Source organism: Oncorhynchus tshawytscha, unplaced genomic scaffold (assembly GCF_018296145.1).
Source record: "Oncorhynchus tshawytscha isolate Ot180627B unplaced genomic scaffold, Otsh_v2.0 Un_contig_5516_pilon_pilon, whole genome shotgun sequence".
NCBI classification, from domain to species: domain Eukaryota; kingdom Metazoa; phylum Chordata; class Actinopteri; order Salmoniformes; family Salmonidae; genus Oncorhynchus; species Oncorhynchus tshawytscha.
In genome coordinates this window covers 1-26,599 of record NW_024609316.1, presented here as the reverse complement: position 1 = coordinate 26,599, position 26,599 = coordinate 1, and the positions used below count along the sequence as shown (strand labels likewise).

General features: G+C 44.9%; 1 protein-coding gene across 1 annotated transcript; it reads right to left on the bottom strand.

Annotated features, from left to right (window-relative positions):
• On the bottom strand, window positions 1–26,126 carry LOC112239458 (ZZ-type zinc finger-containing protein 3; the record flags this gene model as incomplete). Its single annotated transcript, XM_042314853.1, is given in 9 exon segments — window positions 1–304; window positions 2,818–2,918; window positions 3,853–3,987; window positions 11,152–11,301; window positions 16,845–16,940; window positions 17,258–17,359; window positions 18,471–18,542; window positions 25,136–25,254; window positions 26,000–26,126. Coding segments are annotated over 9 exon segments (1,047 nt in total), but the record flags the coding sequence as incomplete, so codon positions are not given.
• Window positions 26,127–26,599: the final 473 nt, after the last annotated feature.

The following is a 26,599-nucleotide window of genomic DNA, read 5'->3' as shown; positions in this document are numbered from 1 at the left end:
CCGCTCGGTGTAGCTGAAACTGTGGAGGCTAGGAGTCTGTAGCTGTGGCCCAGGTGCTGGACCAAGAGGCTAGGGGTCTGTAGCTGTGGCCCCAGGGCTGACCCAGGAGGCTAGGAGTCTGTAGCTGTGGCCCCAGGGCTGAGATTAGGGGCCATGCTGTCATCTGTTAGCAGGGTAGTAGTTGGGGTCCAGGTAGTTATGTCCAGGGGTCTGAGCCAGACAGTAGTCCCTGTCTAGGAAGGTCTCATGGTGATGGACAGGCTCCAGATGGTGGCTGGGCAGGTGGCTCTCTGTCTTGTACAGGCTGGAGGAGGTAAACACAGGGGAATACAGGGTAATCAATTGGGAAAAGGATTCCACATACACCGATACAGTTGTGGCCAAATATATTGACACCCTTGAACTTCTCTTAAATAATTCCCAATTTCTTCAATAGTAAGTTGGTCACCTTGCTATTGGTTTTTACACATTGCAAAACCCATTTCATTTTTTCTAAATTAAAATTGTAAACTTAAAAGACAAATGGCACGGACAAATGTAGTGGCACCGCAGAGCTAGTACTTGATCAAGGGAACTGCAGACAAATTATTCTTGTAGCAATGAGCACTTTTCTTTTGGACATTTGTCCCACTCTTCAGCAGCAAACTAATTCTTCCAATGTTAGAGGGGTCCACCAACTGCTGTTGTCAGATCTTGTCATAAGTTATGAATTCAGATCAGGATTCTTCTCTGGTCACACCAGAACAGTCCAGGGACTCTTCTTAATCATTCTCTGTTCAACCAAGTGTCTAAAACTGTGTCTCTGTTGAAGGTTGTGGGTCTTCCAGTAGGAGGACACATTAAAACACATAAACGTCCCTTTTTCAGGATCCTGTCTTTCAAAGATAATTCGTAAAAATCCAAATAACTTCACAGATCTTCATTGTAAAGGGTTTAAACACTGTTTCCCATGCTTGTTCAATAACCATAAACAATTCATGAACTGTCATTAAGACACAGCTTACAGACGGTAGGCAATTAAGGTCACAGTTATGAAAACTTACTACTGACTCTGAAAAACACCAAGAGAAAGATGCCCAGGGTCCCTGCTCATCTGCGTGAACGTGCCTTAGGCATGCTGTAAGGAGGCATGAGGACTGCAGATGTGGCCAGGGCAATAAATTGCAATGTCCGTACTGTGAGATGCCTAAGACAGCGCTACAGGGAGACAGGACGGACAGCTGATTGTCCTCACAGTGGCTGACCACGTGTAACAACACCTGCACAGGATCGGTACATCCGAACATCACACCTGCGGGACAGGTACAGGACAGCAACAACAACTGCCAGAGTTACACCAGGAACGCACAATCCCTCTATCAGTGCTCAGACTGTCCGCAATAGGCTGAGAGAGGCTGGACTGAGAGCTTGTAGGCCTGTTGTAAGGCAGGTCCTCACCATACATCACAGGCAACAACGTCACCTATGGTCACAAACCCACCATCGCTGGACCAGACAGGACTGGCAAAAAGTGCTCTTCGCTGACGAGTCGCGATTTTGTCTCACCAGGGGTGATGGTCGGATTCGCGTTTATCGTCAAAGGAATGAGTGTTACACCGAGGCCTGTACTCTGTGGAGTGGGATCTATTTGGAGGTTGTGGGTCCGTCATGGTCTGGGGCGGTGTGTCACAGCATCATCAGACTGAGCTTGTTGTCATTGCAGGCAATCTCAACGCTGTGCATTACAGGGAAGACATCCTCCTCCCTCATGTGGTACCCTTCCTGCAGGCTCATCCTGACATGACCCTCCAGCATGACAATGACACCAGCCATACTGCTCGTTCTGTGTGTGATATCCTGCAAGACATGAATGTCAGTGTTCTGCCATGGCCAGTGAAAAGCCCGGATCTCAATCTCAGTGAGCATGTTTGGGACCTGTTGGATCGGAGGGTGAGGGCTAGGGCCATTCCCCTCAGAAATGTCCGGGAATTTGCAGGTGCCTTGTTGGAAGAGTGGGGTAACATCTCACAGCAAGAACTGGCAAATCTGGTGCAGTCCATGAGGAGGAGATGCACTGCAGTACTTAATGCAGCTGGTGGCCACAACAGATACTGACTGTTACTTTTGATTTTGACCCCCCCTTTGTTCAGGGACACATTACTCCATTTCTGTTAGTCACAGGTCTGTGGAACTTGTTCAGTTCATGTCTCAGCTGTTGAATCTTATGTTCATACAAATATTTACACGTTAAGTTTTCTGAAAATAAATTCAGTTGACAGTGAGAGTTTAGTTACTCCACAATACTAAACTAAATGATAGACCGTGGTGGGGGAAAACAGAGGAATTATGGGTTAATACAGAACGATGAAACAGTTAACACAGAGATCAACAGCATACGCAACAAGGCTGCTACGAGGGGACTTACTTCCTGTCTTGCACAGGCTGGAGGTGGGAACAGGGTTCAGACATGTCAATCATGGCAACTGAAAACTGGCAACTTGATGCACAGGCATCAATGAACTAACTCAAAATGTGAAAATAAACTTTTCCTGCATCTTAGCGGCATTTTTTTACTGGTGTAAACTGGTATTATTGTTATGTCCCACACAATGTATTTTACATGTGTTTTTAAAATAGTTTTAACACGTTTCAAGCATACTGAACAGAGCCCGAGCCAATACATTGACACGCGCATCAATGAAACTGAAGTTGTCTACTGCACCAGGAACAAAACTATTAAGATGCAGGCAGGGTATATAAACGGAGTTAAACCTCCCTGTTTAACTCCATTTAAAATCATTAGCCTACTGAACAGAGCCCCAGCCAGGCAGGACTCACCAGCCGGAGCAGTTGGAACAGAAGTCCACAGCGTTGTCTGAGGGACAGTCCTGACAATGCCACCGCACGCCCTGGATAGGCTCCACACCACACACGTCACACTGCAGAGAGAAACATTAGCTAGTCTCAGATGATTTTTAAAAAAAGACTTATGTCAAACCACATTACACTAAGGAGAGAGAGTTAGCTAGCTAGCACACATTATACTAAGGAGAGAGAGTTAGCTAGCTAGCACACATTATACTAAGGAGATAGAGTTAGCTAGCTAGCACACATTACACTAAGGAGAGAGAGTTAGCTAGCTAAGGACACAGACAGAGTTACACTAGGGCGTTGGGTCACCACCAGAACAGCTTCAATACACCTCGGTGTAGATTCTACAGGTGTCTGGAACTCTATTGGAGGGATGTGACACCGTTCTGCCGTGGAGAAATTCCATCATTTGGTGTTTTGTTGATGGTGGTGGAAAACACGTCAAGTGTTCAATTGGATTGAGTTCTTTGAGTCAGTGACCACTGGTGCCCTGTGAATGGGGGGCGTTGTCATCCTAGAAGAGACCACTCCCATCTGGATAGAACTGCTTCACCATAAGGTCGAAGGTGATCACTCACAACGGCTGTGTATTTACTGGCATTTACCTTGCCCTCTAAGGGGTTGAGTGGACCTGAACCATGGCAGGAAAACGCACCTCGCACCATAACAGAGCCGCCAGAACCCTCATTTACTCAAGTGTTTCCTTGACTCTGGCAGGTACCGGTACATTCCAGCGGACAGCAGAGACACGTGGGTAGATAATCAGTAGATCTAGCTTGAAGCCCGTATGAAAGCTGATTAACCACTACCTTGTATCCATGGTGCAATGCCAATACTAGGTGATGGGTGTACCTAGTATCCACGGTGATGTGCGTACCTTGTATCCACGGTGATGTGCGTACCTTGTATCCACGGTGATGTGCGTACCTTGTATCCACGGTGATGTGCGTACCTTGTATCCACGGTGATGTGTGTACCTTGTATCCACGGTGATGTGTGTACCTTGTATCCATGGTGCAGGGCCATGCTACTCTCAGCCTGGATCTCCTGCAGTTTGTGTTTCTTCATTCTCTTCAGCTCCAGAAGCTCCTTGTACTCCGGCAGGTGTCTCAACTCCACAGGTACACCCTCCTCATCCTGGACATACACACACACACGCAGATACACACACAAAGTATCACAGACTAACATTTACAGTGAGGTTTCTAAGGAGCATGCAGACCCTGTAACCGATAAAGTCTGACTCCTTGTAGTGACATTCCTTTACCACTAGAAAGGCACGGCCTCGTCAAGCTAACCAGCTGTCATTCTGACTGCAACATTCTCTGCTAGGTAAAGCTCCGCCCTATCTCAGCTCACTGGTCACCATAGCAACACCCACCTGTAGCACGCGCTCCAGCAGGTATATTTCACTGGTCACCCCAAAAGCCAATTCCTTCTTTGGCTGCATTTCGTTCCAGTTCTATGCTGCCAATGACTGGAACGAACTGCAAAAATCCCTGAAGCTGGAGACTCATATTTCCCTCAGTAACTTTAAGCACCAGCTGTCAGAGCAACTCACAGATCACTGCACCTGTACATAGCCCATCTGTAAATAGCCCATCCAACTACCTCATCCCCATACTGTATTTATTTATTTATCTTGATCCTTTGCTCCACAGTATCTCTACTTGCACATTTATCTACTGCACATACCTCACTCCAGTGTTTAACTGCTATATTGTAATTACTTGGTCACTATGGCCTATTTATTTCCTTATACCTCCCTTATCTCACCTCATTTGCACACACTGTACATATATTTTTTTCTCTATTGTGTTATTGGCTGTACGTTTGTTTATGTCTAACTCTGTGTTGTTGTTTTTTATTTATTTGAATTATTACCCCTTTTTCTCCCCAATTTCGTGGTATCCGATTGTTAGTAGCTACTATCTTTTCTCATCGCTACAACTCCCGTACGGGCTCGGGAGATACGAAGGTTGAAAGTCATGCGTCCTCCGATACACAACCCAACCAAACCGCACTGCTTCTTAACACAGCGCGCATCCAACCCGGAAGCCAGCTGCACCAATGTGTCTGAGAAAACACCGTGCACCTGGCAACCTTGCACGCCACAGGAGTCGCTGGTGCGCGATGAGACAAGGATATCCCTACCGGCCAACCACTCCCTAACCCGGACGACGCTAGGCCAATTGTGCGTCGCCCCACGGACCTCCCGGTCGCGGCCGGTTACGACAGAGCCTGGGCGCGAACCCAGTCTCTGGTGGCACAGCTGGCGCTGCAGTACAGCACCCTTAACCATTCTCAACTGGTCTACCTGGTTAAATAAAGGTGAAATAAAATAAAAATTCTAACAGTCTAATAAATACATGTGACATAAGCTTTCGCAAAAATAATAATTTGGTTGTGTTTATGAAGGTCTTAGGTAGTATTAGACTACGCCTTGTCTGTCTTTTTCAATAGCATTTATGACTTTATGTTACTGTAGGCTATATGTAAAAACGATGAAACAGTGGTCAATACATGTTATTGGTGGAGTGTCTTTGTTACAACTCTGAAACAGAAAGCGTATGAGTTGGAACGCGGTAACCGGCTTCTTTTTATAACGACAACATTTAAATAATTACCCAAGATGCACGGTCAGCAAGAATGCGGTGAAACTCATGAAAACATCAGTAGCCTAAACATCATTATAGGCGCCAAGTGTGCTTGATAAATAGTGAAAATCAGCACAAAATAAATAATGGGATTATAATGAATGTTAGCGTCGATGTGACAACAGTCAAAAATAGTCAATTGTTTATACATCTGATACTCAAAAATAGTCAATTGTTTATACATCTGATACTCAAAAATAGTCAATTGTTTATACATCAGATACCATGGAGAATGTGTCTGTTTCCAGGCAGTGCGTTCTCGCTTCTTTATCATCAAAACAGAGGTAACAGACGGAGAAAGGTGTCCCCTACATGTCAAAACAGAGTGTCCCCTACATGTCAAAACAGAGTGTCCCCTACATGTCAAAACAGAGTGTCCCCTACATGTCAAAACAGAGTGTCCCGGCGTAGGGTCATGGGCCTCGGCGGCGTAGCGGCGTAGGGTCACGGGCCTCGGCGGCGTAGGGTCACGGGCCTCGGCGGCGTAGGGTCACAGTCCTCGGCGGCGTAGGGTCATAGGCCTCGGCGGCGTAGGGTCATAGTCCTCGGCGGCGTAGGGTCATAGTCCTCGGCGGCGTAGGGTCATGGGCCTCGGCGGCGTAGGGTCATGGGCCTCGGCGGCGTAGGGTCACGGGCCTCGGCGGCGTAGCGGCGTAGGGTCACAGTCCTCGGCGGCGTAGGGGTCATAGGCCTCGGCGGCGTAGGGTCATAGTCCTCGGCGGCGTAGGGTCATAGTCCTCGCGGCGTTTTAGGGTCATGGGCCTCGGCGGTCATAGGCCTCGGCGGCGTAGGGTCATGGGCCTCGGCGGCGTAGGGTCATGGGCCTCGGCGGCGTAGGGTCATGGGCCTCGGCGGCGTAGGGTCACGGGCCTCGGCGGCGTAGCGGCGTAGGGTCACGGGCCTCGGCGGCGTAGGGTCATAGGCGTAGCGGCGTAGGGTCACAGGCCTCGGCGGCGTAGGGTCATAGGCCTCGGCGGCGTAGGGTCATAGGCCTCGGCGGCGTAGGGTCACGGGCCTCGGCGGCGTAGGGTCATGGGCCTCGGCGGCGTAGGGTCATAGGCCTCTGAGGTTCAGGCTGAGGCTCAGAATCAGAAGAATGATCAGAGATGTCATGATTCCTTTCATCCATCTGAGTTGTTGTCATTCAGCATGTGCATCCACTCCTCTTGGTCTTCCTGCCATTGTAAATTCCACACGCTCCCACGGTGTACTCCAAGCAGGCCAGATTAGACTGATAAAACAGCTTGGATTAGGTGGACTGATAGACACCATATAGAGATTACAATGGATCAGTACAATAGAATGGCCCTGTTCTTTATTCACAATCAGTGATTATACAATGATGTATTGTTCACTTCCCCTTGGCATCAACTCACCCATTCTCCCCCTTTCTACCGTCATACTTTACTTCATCTGGTGCTATATGTTTTGGTATAGTTTAGGTTCAGTTTTGGTATAGTTTAGGTTCAGTTTTGGGAAAGTTTAGGTTCAGTTTTGGTATAGTTTTGGTTCAGTTTAGGTTCACTTTTGGTATAGTTTAGGTTCAGTTTAGGTTCAGTTTTGGTATAGTTTAGGTTCAGTTTTGGTATAGTTTAGGTATAGTTTAGGTTCAGTTTTGGTATAGTTTAGCTTCAGTTTAGGTTCAGTTTTGGTATAGTTTAGGTTCAGTTTAGGTTCAGTTTTAGTATGGTTTTGGTACAGTTTAGGTTCAGTTTTGGTATAGTTTAGTTTCAGTTTTGGTATAGTTTAGGTTCAGTTTTGGTATAGTTTAGGTTCAGTTTTGGTATAGTTTTGGTTCAGTTTTAATTTAGTTTTGGTATAGTTTTGGTTCAGTTTTAATTTAGTTTTGGTATAGTTTTGGTTCAGTTTAGGTTCAGTTTCGAGACGATTATTGGGGTGATTATCAACTGGGCACCTTCCACTGTCGAGAGAAGCAACGGAGCAGGTCTTCCTGAAACTGATTATAACTCCAGTTGTGTTGGTGATATTAAGATTCTAACCGCAGTGTGTCATATGTGTGTTATATAGACTGATTCAGACAGTGTGTTATATAGACTGATTCAGACAGTGTGTTTTATAGACTGATTTAGACAGTGTGTTTTATAGACTGATTTAGACTGATTCAGACAGTGTGTTTTATAGACTGATTTAGACTGATTCAGACAGTGTGTGTTATAGACTGATTCAGACAGTGTGTTTTATAGACTGATTCAGACAGTGTGTTTTATAGACTGATTCAGACTGATTCAGACAGTGTGTTTTATAGACTGATTTAGACAGTGTGTCATATAGACAGATTCAGACTGATTTGTGTCATATAGACTGATTCAGACAGTGTGTTTTATAGACTGATTCAGGCAGTGTGTCATATAGACTGATTCAGACAGTGTGTCATATAGACTGATTCAGACTGATTCAGACAGTGTGTTTTATAGACTGATTCAGACAGTGTGTCATAGACTAGACTGATTTACCAGACAGTGTGTTTTATAGACTGATTCAGACAGTGTGTCATATAGACTGATTCAGACAGTGTGTCATATAGACTGATTCAGACAGTGTGTCATATAGACTGATTCATATAGACTGATTCAGACATTCAGTGTGTTTAGACTGATTCAGACTGATTCAGACAGTGTGTCATATAGACTGATTCAGACTGAGACTGTGTCATATAGACTGATTCAGACTGATTCAGACAGTGTGTCATATAGACTGATTCAGACTGATTCAGACAGTGTGTCATATAGACTGATTCAGACAGTGTGTCATATATTCAGACTGATTCAGACAGTGTGTCATATAGACTGATTCAGACAGTGTGTTTTGATTCAGACTGATTTTATAGACAGACTGATTCAGACAGTGTGTTTTATAGACCGATTCAGACAGTGTGTTTTATAGACTGATTCAGACTGATTCAGACAGTGTGTTTAGACTGATTCAGACTGATTCAGACTGTGTTTTTCAGACAGTGTGTTTTATAGACTGATTCAGACAGTGTGTTTTATAGACTGATTTAGACTGATTCAGACAGTGTGTTTTATAGACTGATTTAGACTGATTCAGACAGTGTGTCATATAGACTGATTTAGACTGATTCAGACAGTGTGTCATATAGACTGATTCAGACTGATTCAGACAGTGTGTCATATAGACTGATTTAGACTGATTCAGACAGTGTGTCATATAGACTGATTCAGACTGATTCAGACAGTGTGTCATATAGACTGATTCAGACTGATTCAGACAGTGTGTCATATAGACTGATTCAGACAGTGTGTTTTATAGACTGATTTAGACTGATTCAGACAGTGTGTCTTATAGACTGATTCAGACAGTGTGTTTTATAGACTGATTCAGACAGTGTGTCATATAGACTGATTCAGACAGTGTGTTTTATAGACTGATTCAGACAGTGTGTCATATAGACTGATTTAGACTGATTCAGACAGTGTGTTTTATAGACTGATTCAGACTGATTCAGACAGTGTGTCATATAGACTGATTCAGACAGTGTGTCATATAGACTGATTTAGACTGATTCAGACAGTGTGTCATATAGACTGATTCAGACAGTGTGTCATATAGACTGATTCAGACTGATTCAGACAGTGTGTCATATAGACTGATTCAGACTGATTCAGACAATGTGTCATATAGACTGATTCAGACAGTGTGTCATATAGACTGATTCAGACAGTGTGTCATATAGACTGATTCAGACAGTGTGTCATATAGACTGATTCAGACAGTGTGTCATATAGACTGATTCAGACAGTGTGTCATATAGACTGATTTAGACTGATTCAGACAGTGTGTCATATAGACTGATTTAGACTGATTCAGACAGTGTGTCATATAGACTGATTTAGACTGATTCAGACAGTGTGTCATATAGACTGATTCAGACTGATTCAGACAGTGTGTCATATAGACTGATTCAGACTGATTCAGACAGTGTGTCATATAGACTGATTCAGACTGATTCAGACAGTGTGTCATATAGACTGATTCAGACTGATTCAGACAGTGTGTCATATAGACTGATTCAGACTGATTCAGACAGTGTGTCATATAGACTGATTCAGACTGATTCAGACTGTGTGTCATATAGACTGATTCAGACTGATTCAGACTGTGTGTCATATAGACTGATTCAGGACAAGTCAAGGATGGAGGTGGACATTACTTTAAAACATGTCAGAGTAATAAAACAATGAAATTCATGAGCAGTCAAAATGATTAACGGTTCTAGTGTTAACTCTGCTTGTTTCACTGAATGACAGGGTGTACATCTGAGCTTTGCTGCTGACGCACTTTGACAGCACATGTCTGTGTGTGTGTGTCTCTCAGCAGGGAACAGCGACTATTCGTTTCTTAAAGGTTGCACACATCAGAGAGAGAGAGAGAGAGGGGGAGGGAAATGTCAGATCTAGCATCTTGGGGGGAGGGAGGGAGCGAGAAAGAGAGAGACAGATGAGAGGGAGGGAGAGAGAGACAGATGAGAGGGAGAGAGAGGGAGGGAGGGAGCGAGAGAGACAGAAGAGAGGGAGGGAGGGAGGGAGGGAGGGAGGGAGGGAGGAGGGAGGGAGGGAGGGAGGGAGGGAGGGAGGGAGACAGAAGAGAGGGAGAGAGAGAGGGAGGGAGGGAGCGAGAGAGACAGATGAGAGGGAGAGAGAGGGGAGGGAGGGAGAGAGAGAGACAGATGAGAGAGACAGATGAGAGGGAGCGAGAGAGGGAGGGAACGAGAGAAAGACAGATGAGGGGGAGGGAGCGAGGGAGCGAGAGAGACAGATGAGAGAGTGTGAGAAAGAGTGACATATGAGAGGGAGAGAGAGAGAGAGATGGAGAGGAAGAGAGACTGCGGAGTAGAGACGTAGTGTGGTCAGTGTGTGGTACCATGTGGCCAGTGTGTGGTACCGTGTGGTCAGTGTGTGGTACCGTGTGGTCAGTGTGTCATACCGTGTGGTCAGTGTGGTACCGTGTGGTCAGTGTGTGGTACCTTGTGGTCAGTGTGTCATACCGTGTGGTCAGTGTGGTACCGTGTGGTCAGTGTGTGGTACCGTGTGGTCAGCGTGTCGTCTCCATCGGGGTCCTGCAGGGAGCTATAGGTCAGTGTGTCGTACCATGTGGTCAGTGTGTGGTACCATGTGGTCAGTGTGTGGTACCGTGTGGTTAGTGTGTGGTACCATGTGGTCAGTGTGTGGTACCGTGTGGTCAGTGTGGTACCGTGTGGTCAGCGTGTCGTACCGTGTCGTCTCCATCAGGGTCCTGCAGGGAGCTATAGGTCAGTGTGTCGTACCATGTGGTCAGTGTGTGGTACCATGTGGTCAGTGTGTGGTACCGTGTGGTCAGCGTGTCATACCGTGTCGTCAGCGTGGTACCGTGTGGTCAGGTGGTCAGCGTGTCGTACCGTGTCGTCTCCATCGGGGTCCTGCAGGGAGCTATAGGTCAGTGTGTGGTACCGTGTGGTCAGCGTGGTACCGTGGTCATTGGTACCGTGTGGTCAGCGTGGTACCGTGTGGTCAGTGTGTGGTACCGTGTGGTCAGGTGGTCAGCGTGTCGTACCGTGTCGTCTCCATCGGGGTCCTGCAGGGAGCTATAGGTCAGTGTGTGGTACCGTGTGGTCAGCGTGTCGTACCGTGTCGTCTCCATCGGGGTCCTGCAGGGAGCTGTAGTAGGCCGCTCTCTCATCCTCTTCTTCCATAAAGACGGGAGGCTCATATGAGGTCAGGAAGGTAGACGGTCGGTACAGGTGTTTGTTCAGGTGGTGCTGCCTCTTATTGGACACCTACAGGCAACAACAACATTATCAACAATCATTACCTATTACTAGCCTGTTCAACCTCTCTTTCGTATCGTCTGAGATCCCCAAAGATTGGAAAGCTGCCACGGTCATCTTCCTCTTCAAAGGGGGAGACACTCTTGACCCAAACTGTTACAGACCTATATCCATCCTACCCTGCCTTTCTAAGGTCTTCGAAAGCCAAGTTAACAAACAGATTAACGACCATTTTGAATCTCACCACACCTTCTCTGCTATGCAATCTGGTTTCCGAGCTGGTCATGGGTGCACCTCAGCCACGCTCAAGGTCCTAAACTATATCATAACAGCCATCGATAAGAGACAGTACTGTGCAGCTGTATTCATTGACCTGGCCAAGGCTTTCGACTCTGTCAATCACCACATCCTCATCGGCAGACTCGACAGCCTTGGTTTCTCAAATGACTGCCTCGCCTGGTTCACCAACTACTTCTCTGATAGAATTCAGTGTGTCAAATCGGAGGGCCTGTTGTCTGGACCTCTGGCAGTATCTATGGGGGTGCCACAGGGTTCAATTCTTGGACCGACTCTTTTCTCTGTATACATCAATGATGTCGCTTTTGCTGCTGGTGAGTCTCTGATCCACCTCTACGCAGACGACACCATTCTGTATACATCTGGCCCTTCATTGGACACTGTGTTAACAAACCTCCAAACGAGCTTTAATGCCATACAACTCTCCTTCCGTGGCATCCAACTCTTAAATGCAAGTAAAACTAAATGCATGCTCTTCAACCGATCGCTGCCCGCACCTGCCCGCCCGTCCAGCATCACTACTCTGGACGGTTCTGACTTAGAATATATGGACAACTACAAATACCTAGGTATCCTTATTTCGCAACAAAGCATCCTTCACTCATGCTGCCAAACATACCTTCGTAAAACTGACCATCCTACCGATCCTCGACCTAGGCAATGTCATTTACAAATTAGCCTCCAACACTCTACTCAACAAACTGGATGCAGTCTATCACAGTGCCATCCGTTTTGTCACCAAAGCCCCATACACTACCCACCACTGCGACCTGTACGCTCTCGTTGGCTGGCCCTCGCTTCATACTCGTCGCCAAACCCACTGGCTCCAGGTCATCTACAAGTCTCTACTAGGTAAAGCCCCGCCTTATCTCAGCTCACTGGTCACCATAGCAACACCCACCCGTAGCACACGCTCCAGCAGGTATATCTCACTGGTCACCCCCAAAGCAAACACCTCTTTGGACACCTTTCCTTCCAGTTCTCTACTGCCAGTGACTGGAACGAACTGCAAAAATCACTGAAGCTGGAGACCCACATCTCCCTCACTAACTTTAAGCACCAGCTGTCAGAGCAGCTCACAGATCACTGCACCTGTACATAGCCCATCTGTAAACAGCCCATCCAACTACCTCATCCCCATACTGTATTTATTTATCTTGCTCCTTTGCACCCCAGTATCTCTACCTGCACATTCATCTTCTGCACATCTACCATTCCAGTGTTTAATTGCTAAATTATAATTATTTTGCCACCATGGCCTATGTATCGCCTTACCTCCCTTATCTCACCTCATTTGCACTCACTGTATATACTATTTCTACTGTATTATTGACTGTATGTTTTGTTTATTCCATGTGTAACTCTGTGTTGTTGTTTGTGTCGAACTGCTTTGCTTTATCTTGGCCAGGTCACAGTTGTAAATGAGAACTTGTTCTCAACTAGCCCTCCTGGTTAAATAAAGGTGAAATAAATAAAAATAAAAAACAGCATCATCATCATCATCAACACCATCATAAACAACAACAGCATCATCGACAACAGCATCATCATAAACACCATCAACAACAACAACAGCATCATCATCATAAACAACAACAACAACAGCATCATCATCAACACCATCAACAACAGCATCATCATCAACTACAGCATCATCATCATCATCAACACCATCAACAACAACAGCATCATCATCAACACCATCATCATCATCAACAACAGCACCATCATCATCAACAACACCATCATCATCATCAACACCATCATCATCATCAACAACAGCACCATCATCATCAACAACAGCACCATCATCATCATCAACACCATCAACACCATCATCATCAACACCATCATCATCATCAACAACAGCACCATCATCATCAACAACAGCATCATCATCATCATCAACACCATCATCATCAACAACAGCAGAATCATCATCATCAACACCATCATCATCATCAACAACAGCACCATCATCATCATCAACAACAGCATCATCATCAACACCATCATCATCATCAACAACAGCATCATCATCATCAACAACAGCATCATCATCATCATCAACACCATCATCATCAACAACAGCATCATCATCATCAACACCACCATCATCATCAACACCATCATCATCATCAACAACAGCATCATCATCATCACCATCATCATCAACACCATCATCATCATCAACAACAGCACCATCATCATCATCAACAACAGCATCATCATCAACACCATCATCATCATCATCAACACCATCATCATCAACAACAGCATCATCATCATCATCAACACCATCATCATCAACACCATCATCATCATCAACAACAACAACAACAGCATCATCATCATCAACACCATCATCATCATCAACAACAGCATCATCATCATCATCAACACCATCATCATCAACACCATCATCATCAACACCATCATCATGAACACCATCAACAACAACAACAGCATCATCATCATCAACAACAACAACAACAACAGCAGAATCATCAACAACACCATCAACAACAACAACAGCATCATCATCATCAACACCATCATCATCATCATCATCAACAACACCATCATCATCAACAACAACAACAGCATCATCATCAACACCATCAACAACAGCAGAATCATCATCAACAACAACAACACCATCATCATCATCAACAACATCATCATCATCATCATCATCAACATCATCATCATCATCAACACCATCATCATCATCAACAACAGACCATCATCAACTCATCATCAACAACAGCATCATCATCATAAACATCAACAACAGCAGCATCATCATCATCATCACACCATCATCAACAACAACAGCATCATCATCATCATCAACACCATCAACAGCATCATCATCAACAACAGCATCATCATCATCATCATCAACACCATCATCATCAACACCATCAACAACAACAACAGCATCATCATCATAAACAACAACAACAGCATCATCATCATCATCAACACCATCATCATCATCATCAACACCATCATCATCAACACCATCAACAACAACAACACCATCATCATCAACACCATCATCATCATCAACAACACCATCATCATCAACAACACCATCATCATCATCATCAACAACACCATCATCATCATCATCATCAACAACACCATCATCATCATCATCATCAACACCATCATCATCATCAACACCATCATCAACAACACCATCATCATCATCAACAACACCATCATCATCAACAACACCATCATCATCATCATCATCATCATCATCAACAACACCATCATCATCAACACCATCACATCATCATCATCATCATCAACACCATCATCAACAACACCATCATCATCAACACCATCATCAACATCATCATCATCATCAACACCATCATCATCATCATCAACAGCAGCATCATCATCATCAACACCATCATCATCATCATCAACAGCAGCATCATCATCATCAACAACACCATCATCATCATCAACACCATCATCATCATCATCATCAGCAGATTGCTTCTTGTTCCTGTTTGACTTCGTTATTGAACTAAACATACTTGCTGTGAACCCCACCTCTGACACCAACTTCCCGGCAGCCAGAGGGGTAAAACTGATGTCACGGGGGTCTTCAAACCTCTCTGTGATGAGGCAGACTTAGACTGGCCTCATCGCCATGTTTAAAATGTATTTCAGGAAGTTATTATCGACGATGCTTCGACTGTATGTATGTATAGCCATGTCCCAGTTTAGATGTCCCTGACCTTAATAGTTTGCTAGCGAGTTGGTTGCTCCGGGTTTAAGCCAGGTGTGGTGAGTTACATAATGAGCGTGTAGTTCACCTATGTTTTCCCTCTCCCCGAGTAGTAGATCTAATCCATGTAACTCTGTCTTTTAAATTAAAGTGGACATGACTAAATATGGTCATTTTTAAAACTAATGAATGTAATTAACTGAAATCCTGTTTTCCATAGTGTTGCGTCGTCTGATTAACAAAGTGATTAATAAGTGTGGGCGCGTTTCAGGAGCGAAGGTCCTTTTCTCCTCAGTTTAGGGTTGAGCACCATTTGACATGGTCCTCCATTGCAATTTGGGGTGTTCTGTACGTACGGGCAGGTGTTTTAACCTGTCCTGGTAGACTGTCTTTAGTCGCAGTGAAGGGGAACGTTAGGCTGTGGATACAGCTGGAAAAGGGGTAAATCCCTAGTTATGCTGTTTGGCATTTAGGCCGTAGTTTTAGCTGCAGTAGAAACCCTACTGAGAGGCTGAGCTATAGACTCGCCGACATCTGTACATTTTTGGTGAGTTTTCATATCCTGAATGTTGCTGCTATGGACAAATGTTTGAGACAAGACGTGTATCTTGAAATCCTGCATCGTATTGTGTCTGTATAATCACCCTTAGCTACCCAGGGTCCTCTACTCTATTCTCCTCGTTCCCACCTATCACCTCCCTTAGCTACCCAGGGTCCTCTACTCTACTCTCCTCGTTCCCACCTATCACCTCCCTTAGCTACCCAGGGTCCTCTATTCTACTCTCCTCGTTCCCACCTATCACCTCCCTTAGCTACCCAGGGTCCTCTATTCTACTCTCCTCGTTCCCACCTATCACCTCCCTTAGCTACCCTGGGTCCTCTACTCTCCTCTCCTCGTTCCCACCTATCACCTCCCTTAGCTACCCAGGATCCTCTACTCTACTCTCCTCGGGGACCCTCCCCCTCCCTTAGCTACCCAGGATCCTCTACTCTACTCTCCTCGTTCCCACCTATCACCTCCCTTAGCTACCCAGGATCCTCTACTCTCCTCTCCTCAGGGACCCCCCTCTGTCCCTTAGCTACCCTGGGTCCTCAATTCTACTCTCCTCGGGGACCCCCCCCCCTCCGTTAGCTACCCAGGATCCTCTCCTCTCCTCGGGGACCCCCCAGCTCAGCTACCCTGGGTCCTCTATTCTACTCTCCTCGGGGACCCCCCTCCCTTAGCTACCCTGGGTCCTCTATTCTACTCTCCTCGGGGACCCCCTCCCTTAGCTACCCTGGGTCCTCGATTCTACTCTCCTCGGGGACCCCCCCCTCAGCTACCCTGGGTCCTCTATTCTACTCTCCTCGGGGACCCCCCCCCTTCCTTAGCTACCCTGGGTCCTCTACTCTACTCTATGGGTTTGAACTCATCCAGAGGTGAACTAGACTACAAAACATGATGAAATGTCTGGGGAGAGGAGAGGTTTGGGAACCACTGAGGGAGGGGACATCTAGATACCTTCTTGCTGTAGATGCACATGTTAGGGGTCCTCCCAGGAACAGAGATTCCTGCTTTAGTCAGTTTGATGAAGTACTTCTGTACGCGGCTGGCCACCTGCACACACAGAGAACAAACTTTTAGCTCAAAAGATAATGTATTGTTGTGTGTGTGTGTGTGTGTGTGTGTGTGTGTGTGTGTGTGTGTGTGTGTGTGTGTGTGTGTGTGTGTAGGTGTGTGTGTAGGTGTGTGTAGGTGTATGTGTGTGTGTGTGTGTGTGTGTGTGTGTAGGTGTGTGTGTAGGTGTATGTGTGTGTGTGTGTAGGTGTATGTGTAGGTGTGTGTATGTGTGTGTGTGTGTAGGTGTATGTGTAGGTGTGTGTGTGTGTGTGTGTGTGTGTGTGTAGGTGTATGTGTGTATGTGTGTGTGACACCTGTTTAGCGGTCCTGTTGCCCAGGGCGTCAGCTATCTTCTGCCAGCGTTTAGACTCCACATCCTCAGGAGAGAACTGCAGCAGCAGATGCTCCAACTTTTTCTACACAGGAACAACTCCTTTAGGAACAGCTCATTTAGGAACAACTCATTTAGGAACAGCTCCTTGAGGAACAGCTCCTTTAGGAACAGCTCATTTAGGAACAGCTCCTTTAGGAACAACTCCTTTAGGAACAGCTCCTTTAGGAACAGCTCCTTTAGGAACAACTCATTTAGGAACAACTCCTTTAGGAACAACTCCTTTAGGAACAGCTCCTTTTGGAACAGCTCATTTAGGAACAACTCCTTTAGAAACAGCTCCTTTAGGAACAGCTCCTTTAGGAACAACTAATTTAGGAACAACTCCTTTAGGAACAGCTCATTTAGGAACAGCTCCTTTAGGAACAACTCCTTTAGGAACAGCTCCTTTAGGAACAGCTCCTTTAGGAACAGCTCCTTTAGGAACAACTCCTTTAGGAACAGCTCCTTTAGAAACAACTCCTTTAGGAACAGCTCCTTTAGGAACAACTCCTTTAGGAACAGCTCCTTTAGGAACAGCTCCTTTAGGAACAGCTCCTTTAGGAACAACTCATTTAGGAACAGCTCATTTTAGGAACAACTCCTTTAGGAACAGCTCCTTTAGGAACAGCTCATTTAGGAACAGCTCCTTTAGGAACAACTCATTTAGGAACAGCTCCTTTAGGAACAGCTCCTTTAGGAACAGCTCCTTTAGGAACAGCTCCTTTAGGAACAACTCCTTTAGGAACAGCTCATTTAGGAACAGCTCATTTAGGAACAATTTAGGAACAGCTCTTTAGGAACAACTCCTTTAGGAACAACTCCTTTAGGAACAGCTCCTTTAGGAATAGCTCCTTTAGGAACAGCTCCTTTAGGAACAGCTCCTTTAGGAACAACTCATTTAGGAACAACTCCTTTAGGAACAGCTCCTTTAGGAACAGCTCCTTTAGGAACAGCTCCTTTAGGAAGCTCACTAATAACTTTCAGCACAGAAACAACTCATTTATAACAAAAAAAAAGAAGACACTTTAAAGAGAGCAGATCTCAGATCTCTATGGTATTGTTGTACACTCTTGTCTGAGACAACTAGGAGTTTTAAACTAGTCTAAATGTATTTATGAATTCTTTGTAAAAAATGAAGAATGTCTTGTCAGTACCTGTTCCTCCACGGTCCACAGCTGGTTGAAGGTGTCAGGTTTACTCTGGTAACACAGCCGCCCTCGGATCCTCTGGAGATAGACAGACATGTTTAAGACCGCGGAATAAGGACGTCTAATATTGTGCAGAAGTTGAACATGTCTATACACTGAGTGGACAAATCATTAAGAACACCTGCTCTTTCCATGACATAGACTGACCAGGTGAATCCAGGTGAAAGCTATAATCCCCTTATTGATGTCACTTGTTAAATCCACTTCAAATCGGTGTAGATGAAGGGGAGGAGACAGGTTAAAGAAGGATTTTTAGCCTTCAGACAATTGAGATATGGATTGTGTCAGGCACACCGGTTTGAGTGTGTCAAGAACTGCAACGCTGCTGGGTTTTTCACGCTCAACAGTTTGCCTTGTGTATCAAGGATGGTCCACCACCTAAAAGACATCCAACCAATACAACTTCGGGAAGCATTGGAGTCAACATGGGCCAGCATCCCTGTGGAACGCTTTCAACACCTTGTAGAGTCAACATGGGCCAGCATCCCTGTGGAACGCTTTCAACACCTTGTAGAGTCAACATGGGGCCAGCATCCCTGGGGAACGCTTTCAACACCTTGTAGAGTCAACATGGGCCAGCATCCCTGTGGAACGCTTTAGACACCTTGTAGAGTCAACATGGGCCAGCATCCCTGTGGAACGCTTTAGACACCTTGTAGAGTCAACATGGGCCAGCATCCCTGTGGAACGCTTTAGGCACCTTGTAGAGTCCATACCTCGTCGAATTGAGGCTGAGGGGAAAGAGAGATCTCTAATTATCAAGAGAGAGATTGTTAACATTTCACTGTGTACACTTTTCTTTATCATGTGCATATGACAAACATAGATTTCAAGAGCGCCTTGGTTTTTCAAGATTAGTAATAAACCCTCAAATCAAATACACTGAGTCCGCAGCCCTCTGACTGACGACCACGTTAAGTCAAATAAATATCATGTTTGAAAGCCAAAGCATGTCCAGTCCACTGTGAATAAATGCATTCTGTCTATGGGAATCCATCTAGCCAGTGCATTTTCTTACAAGCTCTGACTCTTTGAGGAATGTTTTACTGACTACAGGGCATTTCGGAAAGTATTTACGCCACTTGACTTTTTCCACATTTTGTTAAGTTACAGCCTTATTCTAAAAGGTCTCTTTCCCTTCATCAATCTACACACAATATCCCATAATGACATCACAATACCCCATAATGACATCACAATACCCCATAATGACATCACAATACCCCATAATGACATCACAATACCCCATAATGACATCACAATACCCCATAATGACATCACAATACCCCACAATGACAAAGCAAAAACAGGATTTTAGAAATGTTTGCAAATGTATTAAAAAAATGTTACCTAAATATCACATTTACATAAGTATTCAAACCCTTTACTCAGTACTTTGTTGAAGCACCTTTGGCAGTGATTACAGCCTTCCAGTCTTCTTGGGTATGAGGCTACAAGCTTGGCACACCTGTATTTGGGGAGTTTCTCCCATTCTTCTCTGCAGATCCTCTCAAGCTCTGTCAGGTTGGATTAAAGAGTGTTGCTGCACAGTTATTTTCAGGTCTCTCCTGAGATGTTAGATCGGGTTCAAGTCCGGGCTCTGGCTGGGCCACTCTAGGACATTTATTTATTTATTTTACCTTTATTTAACCAGGTAGGCAAGTTGAGAACAAGTTCTCATTTACAACTGCGACCTGGCCAAGATAAAGCAAAGCAGTTTGACACTTAAAACAACACAGAGTTACACATGGAGTAAAACAAACATACAGTCAATAATACAGTAGAAAAATAAGTCTATATGCAATGTGAGCAAATGAGGTGAGATAAGGGAGGTAAAGGAAATAAATAGGCCAAGGTGGCAAAGTAAATACAATATAGCAAGTAAAACACTGGAATGGTAGATTTGACAGTAGAAGAATGTGCAAATTAGAAATAATGGGGTGCAAAGGAGCAAAATAAATAAATAAATACAGTAGGGGAAGAGGTAGTTGTTTGGGCTAAATTATAGATGGGCTATGTACAGGTGCAGTAATCAGTGAGCTGCTCTGACAGTTGGTACTTAAAGCTAGTGAGGGAGATAAGTGTTTCCAGTTTCAGAGATTTTTGCAGTTCGTTCCAGTCATTGGCAGCAGAGAACTGGAAGGAGAGGCAGCCAAAAGAGGAATTGGCTTTGGGGGTGACCAGTGAGATATACCTGCTGGAGCGCGTGCTACAGGTGGGTGCTGCTACCAGCAAGCAGAGATAAGGCGGGACTTTACCTAGCAGGGTCTTGTAGATGACCTGGAGCCAGTGGGTTTGGCGACGAGTATGAAGCGAGGGCCAGCCAACGAGAGCATACAGGTTGCAGTGGTGGGTAGTATATGGGGCTTTGGTGACAAAACGGATGGCACAGAGACTTGTCCTGAAGCCACTCCTGCGTTGTCTTGGTTGTGTGCTTAGGGTCGTTGTCCTGTTGGAAGGTGAACCTTCGCCCCAGTCTGAGATCCTGAGTGTTCTGGAGCAGGTTTTCATCAAGGATCTTGCTGTACTACGCTTCGTTCATCTTTCCCTCCATCCTGACTAGTCTCCCAGTCCCTGCCGCTGAAAAACATCCCCACAGCTTGATGCTGCCACCACCATGCTTCACCATAGGGATGGTGCCAGTTGTCCTTCTGGAAGGTTCCTCTATCTCCACAGAGGAACTCACCTCCCTGACCAAGGTCCTTCTCCCCAGATTGCTCAGTTTGGCCGAGCAGCTTAGTAAGACTCTTTATGGTTCCATTTAAGAATGATGGTTTTTGGTATCTTTCCCACTGTGTTCTTGGGGACCTTCAATGCTGCAGAAATGTTTACGTACCTTCTGGAATGCTCTCCTATCTCCACAGAGGAACTCAAGAGCTCTGTCAGAGTGACCATCGGGGTTTTGGTCACCTTTCTGACGAAGGCCTTTCTCCCTCGATTGCTCAGTTTGACCGGGCGGCCAGCTCTAAGAAGAGTCTTGGTGGTTCCAAACTTCTTCCATTTATGAATGATGGAGCCCACTGTGTTTTTGGGGACCTTCAAGGCTGCTATAAGGTTTTGGTTTTGGTACCCTTCCCCAGATCTGTGCCTCGACACAATCCTGTCTGGGAGCTCTACGGACTATTCCTTCAGCCTCATGGCTTGGTTTTGCTGACATGTACTGTCAACTGTGGGACCTTACTGACAGTAAATCTCAGTAAGACAAAAATAATGGTGTTCCAAATAAGGTCCAGTAGGCAGGACCACAATTCCATCTAGATATAGATGGATATCTAGATATAGATCATGCCCAAGAGCACACAAAAAAACGATACATACCTCGGCCTAAACATCAGCACCACAGGTAACTTCCACAAAGCTGTGAACGATCTGAGAGACAAGGCAAGAAGGGCATTCTATGCCATCAAAAGGGATATAAAATTTGACATGCCAATTAGGATCTGGCTAAAAACACTTGAATCAGTTATAAAACCCATTGCCCTTTATGGTTGAGGTCTGGTCACCAACCAAGAATTCACAAAATGGGACAAATATTTGAGACTCTTCATGCAGAATTCTGCAAAAATACCGTCTGTGTACAGTCGTGGCCAAACGTTTTGAGAATGACACAAATATTAATTTTATATTAATTTTCACAAAGTTTGCTGCTTCAGTGACTTTAGATATTTTTGTCAGATGTTACTATGGAATACTGTAGTATAATTACAAGTATAGTTACAAGCATTTCATAAGTGTCAAAGGCTTTTATTGACAATTACATGAAGTTGATGCAAAGAGTCAATATTTGCAATGTTGACCCTTCTTTATCAAGACCTCTGCAATCCGCCCTGGCATGCTGTCAATTAACTTCTGGGCCACATCCTGACTGATGGCAGCCCATTCTTACATAATCAATGCTTGGAGTTTGTCAGAATTTGTGGGTTTTTGTTTGTCCATCCGCCTCTTCTCAATGGGATTAAGGTCTGGGGAGTTTCCTGGCCATGGACCCAACATATCAATGTTTTGTTCCCTGAGCCACTTAGTTATCACTCACCATCAAGCTGGAAAAGGCATTGTTCATCACCAAACTGTTCCTGGATGGTTGGGAGAAGTTGCTCTCGGAGGATGTGTCGGTACCATTCTTTATTCATGGCTGTGTTCTTAGGCAAAACTGTGAGTGAGCCCTCTCCCTTGGCTGAGAAGCAAGGATGTTGCCCTTCTTGACACCAGGCCATCCTCCAAAAGTCTTCGCCTAACTGCGTGCAGATGCAGTCACACCTGCCTGCTGCCATTCCTGAGCAAGCTCTGTACTGGTGGTGCCCCGATCCCGCAGCTGAATCAACTTTAAAAGCTGTCCTGGGGCTTGCTGAACTTTCTTGGGCACCCTGAAGCCTTCTTCACAACAATTGAACCACTCTCCTTGAAGTTCTTGATGAGCCGATAAATGGTTGATTTAGGTGCAATCTTACTGGCAGCAATATCCTTGCCTGTGAAGCCCTATTTGTGCAAAGCAATGATGCACGTGTTTCCTTGCAGGTAACCATGGTTGACAGAGGAAGAAAAATGATTCCAAGCACCACCCTCCTTTTGAAGCTTCCAGTCTGTTATTCGAACTCAATCAGCATGACAGAGTGATCTCCAGCCTTGTCCTCGTCAACACTCACACCTGTGTTAACGAGAGTATCACTGACATGATGTCAGCTGGTCTTTTTGTGGCAGGCCTGCAATGCAGTGGAAATGTTTTTGGGCGATTCAGTTCATTTGCATGGCAAAGAGGGACTTTGCAATTCATCTGATCACTCTTCATAACATTCTGGAGTATATGCAAATTGCCATCACACAAATTCAAGCATCAGACTTTGTGAAAATGTATATTTGTGTCATTCTCAAAACTTTTGGCCACGACTGTACAAAGTAAAACACCAAATAATGCATTCAGAGCAGAATTAGGCCGATACCCGCTAATTATCAAAATCCAGAATAGAGCCGTTAAATTCTACAACCACCTAAAAGGAAGCGATTATCAAACCTTCCATAACAAAGCCATCACCTACAGAGAGATGAACCTGGAGAAGAGTCCCCTAAGCAAGCTGGTCCTGGGGCTCTGTTCACAAACACAAACACACCCCACAAAGCCCCAGGACAGCAGCACAATTAGACCCAACCAAATCATGAGAAAACAAAAAGATAATTACTTGACACATTTGAAATAATTAACAAAAAAAGTACACAGTGGCAGAATACCTGGCCACTGTGACTGACCCAAACTTAAGGAAAGCTTTGACTATGTACAGACTCAGTGAGCATAGCCTTGCTATTGAGAAAGGCCGCCGTAGGCAGACATGGCTCTCAAGAGAAGACAGGCTATGTGCTCACTGCCCACAAAATGAGGTGGAAACTGAGCTGCACTTCCTAACCTCCTGCCAAATGTATCCATATTAGAGACACATATTTCCCTCAGATTACACAGATCCACAACGAATTCAAAAACAAACCCAATTTTGATAAACTCCCATATCTACTGGGTGAAATACCAGTGTGCCATCACAGCAGCAAGATGTGTGACCTGTTGCCATGAGAAAAGGGCAACGAGAGAGAGAGAGTAATGAAGATGAGAGTGTAGATGTGTTTACAAAAGAAACAAAGAGAGAATACAAAACGATCAATAAATTAAAGACGTAATGGCCTGCATCCCAAATGCAACCCTATTCTATATAGTGGACTCCTTTTGACCAAGGACAAATGGAACCCTATTCTATATAGTGGACTCCTTTTGACCAAGGACAAATGCAACCCTATTCTATATAGTGGACTCCTTTTGACCAAGGACACTATGTAGACAGTAGGGGAATAGACTATGTAGGCAGTAGAGGAATAGACTATGTAGACAGTAGGGGAATAGACTATGTAGGCAGTAGGGGAATAGACTATGTAGGCAGTAGGGGAATAGACTATGTAGGCAGTAGGGGAATAGACTATGTAGGCAGTAGGGGAATAGACTATGTAGGCAGTAGGGGAATAGACTATGTAGGCAGTAGGGGAATAGACTATGTAGGCAGTAGGGGAATAGACTATGTAGGCAGTAGGGGAATAGACTATGTAGGCAGTAGGGGAATAGACTATGTAGGCAGTAGGGGAATAGACTATGTAGGCAGTAGGGGAATAGACTATGTAGGCAGTAGGGGAATAGGCTGCCATTTGGGATGCAGACATGATGTGATATTTGTTCAGGAGAATCTACACACACACACACACACACACACACACACACACACACACACACAGCAGTAGAGCACCAGAAGAAGAGAGGTGGTTTGTTTCCATAGATACCATCTCTTATCCTCGCATTAACATCTGCTAACCATGTGTATGTGACAAATAAAATTTGATTTGATTTGAAAATTTGATTTGATAGTATGGGTAGAGGAATGGGTTGGTGAGGTGTGACAAGGGGCTGTAAAATGACAATAACATGGTCACTTGTGAGATCTTTGAAAGTAATTAGTAGAGAACGGAGGCTGTTGTGGCCTAGCTGGCTACATAACAAACACATCCATGTTGTTATCAAGCTGCACTTGTGCCCTAAATGACATGGCTTTGGGTATAGCCTGTGGGCTAACAGTGGGATGTACCTGTGAGTTGTTGCTGTTCTCAAGAGCGTCACTAGAGGGCAGAGCAGAGTACAGGGTTGATGGTTCACCCTCCTCCTTCTTGGGATCCAGAGGGCTTTTTGGTCCATCTGGTAACCTAACTACAGGATAATATAAATATATATATAATATTGATTTATAAATACATGATTTACACTATTTAACAAAACAACAAACCTGTTAAGCATTTCCAAAACAAATTCCATATATTCTAATGAGGAAATATACTGAATGAATCAATACATGGCAGGGTCAACTCACCCTTATCGAATATGAGTTAGAGCCTCCTGGTCAACTCACCCTTATCGAATATGAGTTAGAGCCTCCTGGTCAACTCACCCTTATCGAATATGAGTTAGAGCCTCCTGGTCAACTCACCCTTATCGAATATGAGTTAGAGCCTCCTGGTCAACTCACCCTTATCGAATATGAGTTTGAGCCTCCTGGTCAACTCACCCTTATCGAATATGAGTTTGAGCCTCCTGGTCAACTCACCCTTATCGAATATGAGTTAGAGCCTCCTGGTCAACTCACCCTTATCGAATATGAGTTAGAGCCTCCTGGTCAACTCACCCTTATCGAATATGAGTTTGAGCCTCCTGGTCAACTCACCCTTATCGAATATGAGTTTGAGCCTCCTGGTCAACTCACCCTTATCGAATATGAGTTTGAGCCTCCTGGTCAACTCACCCTTATCGAATATGAGTTTGAGCCTCCTGGTCAACTCACCCTTATCGAATATGAGTTTGAGCCTCCTGGTCAACTCACCCTTATCGAATATGAGTTTGAGCCTCCTGGTCGACTCACCCTTATCGAATATGAGTTTGAGCCTCCTGGTCGACTCACCCTTATCGAATATGAGTTTGAGCCTCCTGGTTGTGCGTTTCTTGTCACAGAACTCCCTCTCGAAGTCTCCCAGTCCTGACGTGTACTGGTCCCATGAGACGTCTGGCAGCTGAACCACTCTCTGGGGATGCGGCAGATCCAACTCCACCTGAGGTTAGAGGTCAACAGGAAGTGGCCTCGTAGAATTAGACAAAGATCACGAGGATCCATGTACGGGCAGGAAACATGTGAACTAGTTCCTTGAAAGTACCTTTGGCCTAACGTTCTACTTTGCCAAGACGAGCAGCTGAGAGCTGCCATGTTGAACCACCTGGGGCGACAGCCTCTTGTATTTGTATAAGAAAGCCTTGTCGTTTAGATCAGTGTATGAATTTTGGATAGAGATTTTTTTTTTAATTGGAGAGGGAGATATTTATGTTTATTTACCCTTTTGTACTTTAACTATTTGCACATCGTTACAACACTGTATATAGACATAGTATGACATTTGACATGACTCTATTCCTTTGGAACTATTTTGAGTGTAATGTTTATTATCCATTTCACTTGCTTTGGCAATGTAAACATAATGTATTGCCTGCCAATTAAGCCCTTCAATTG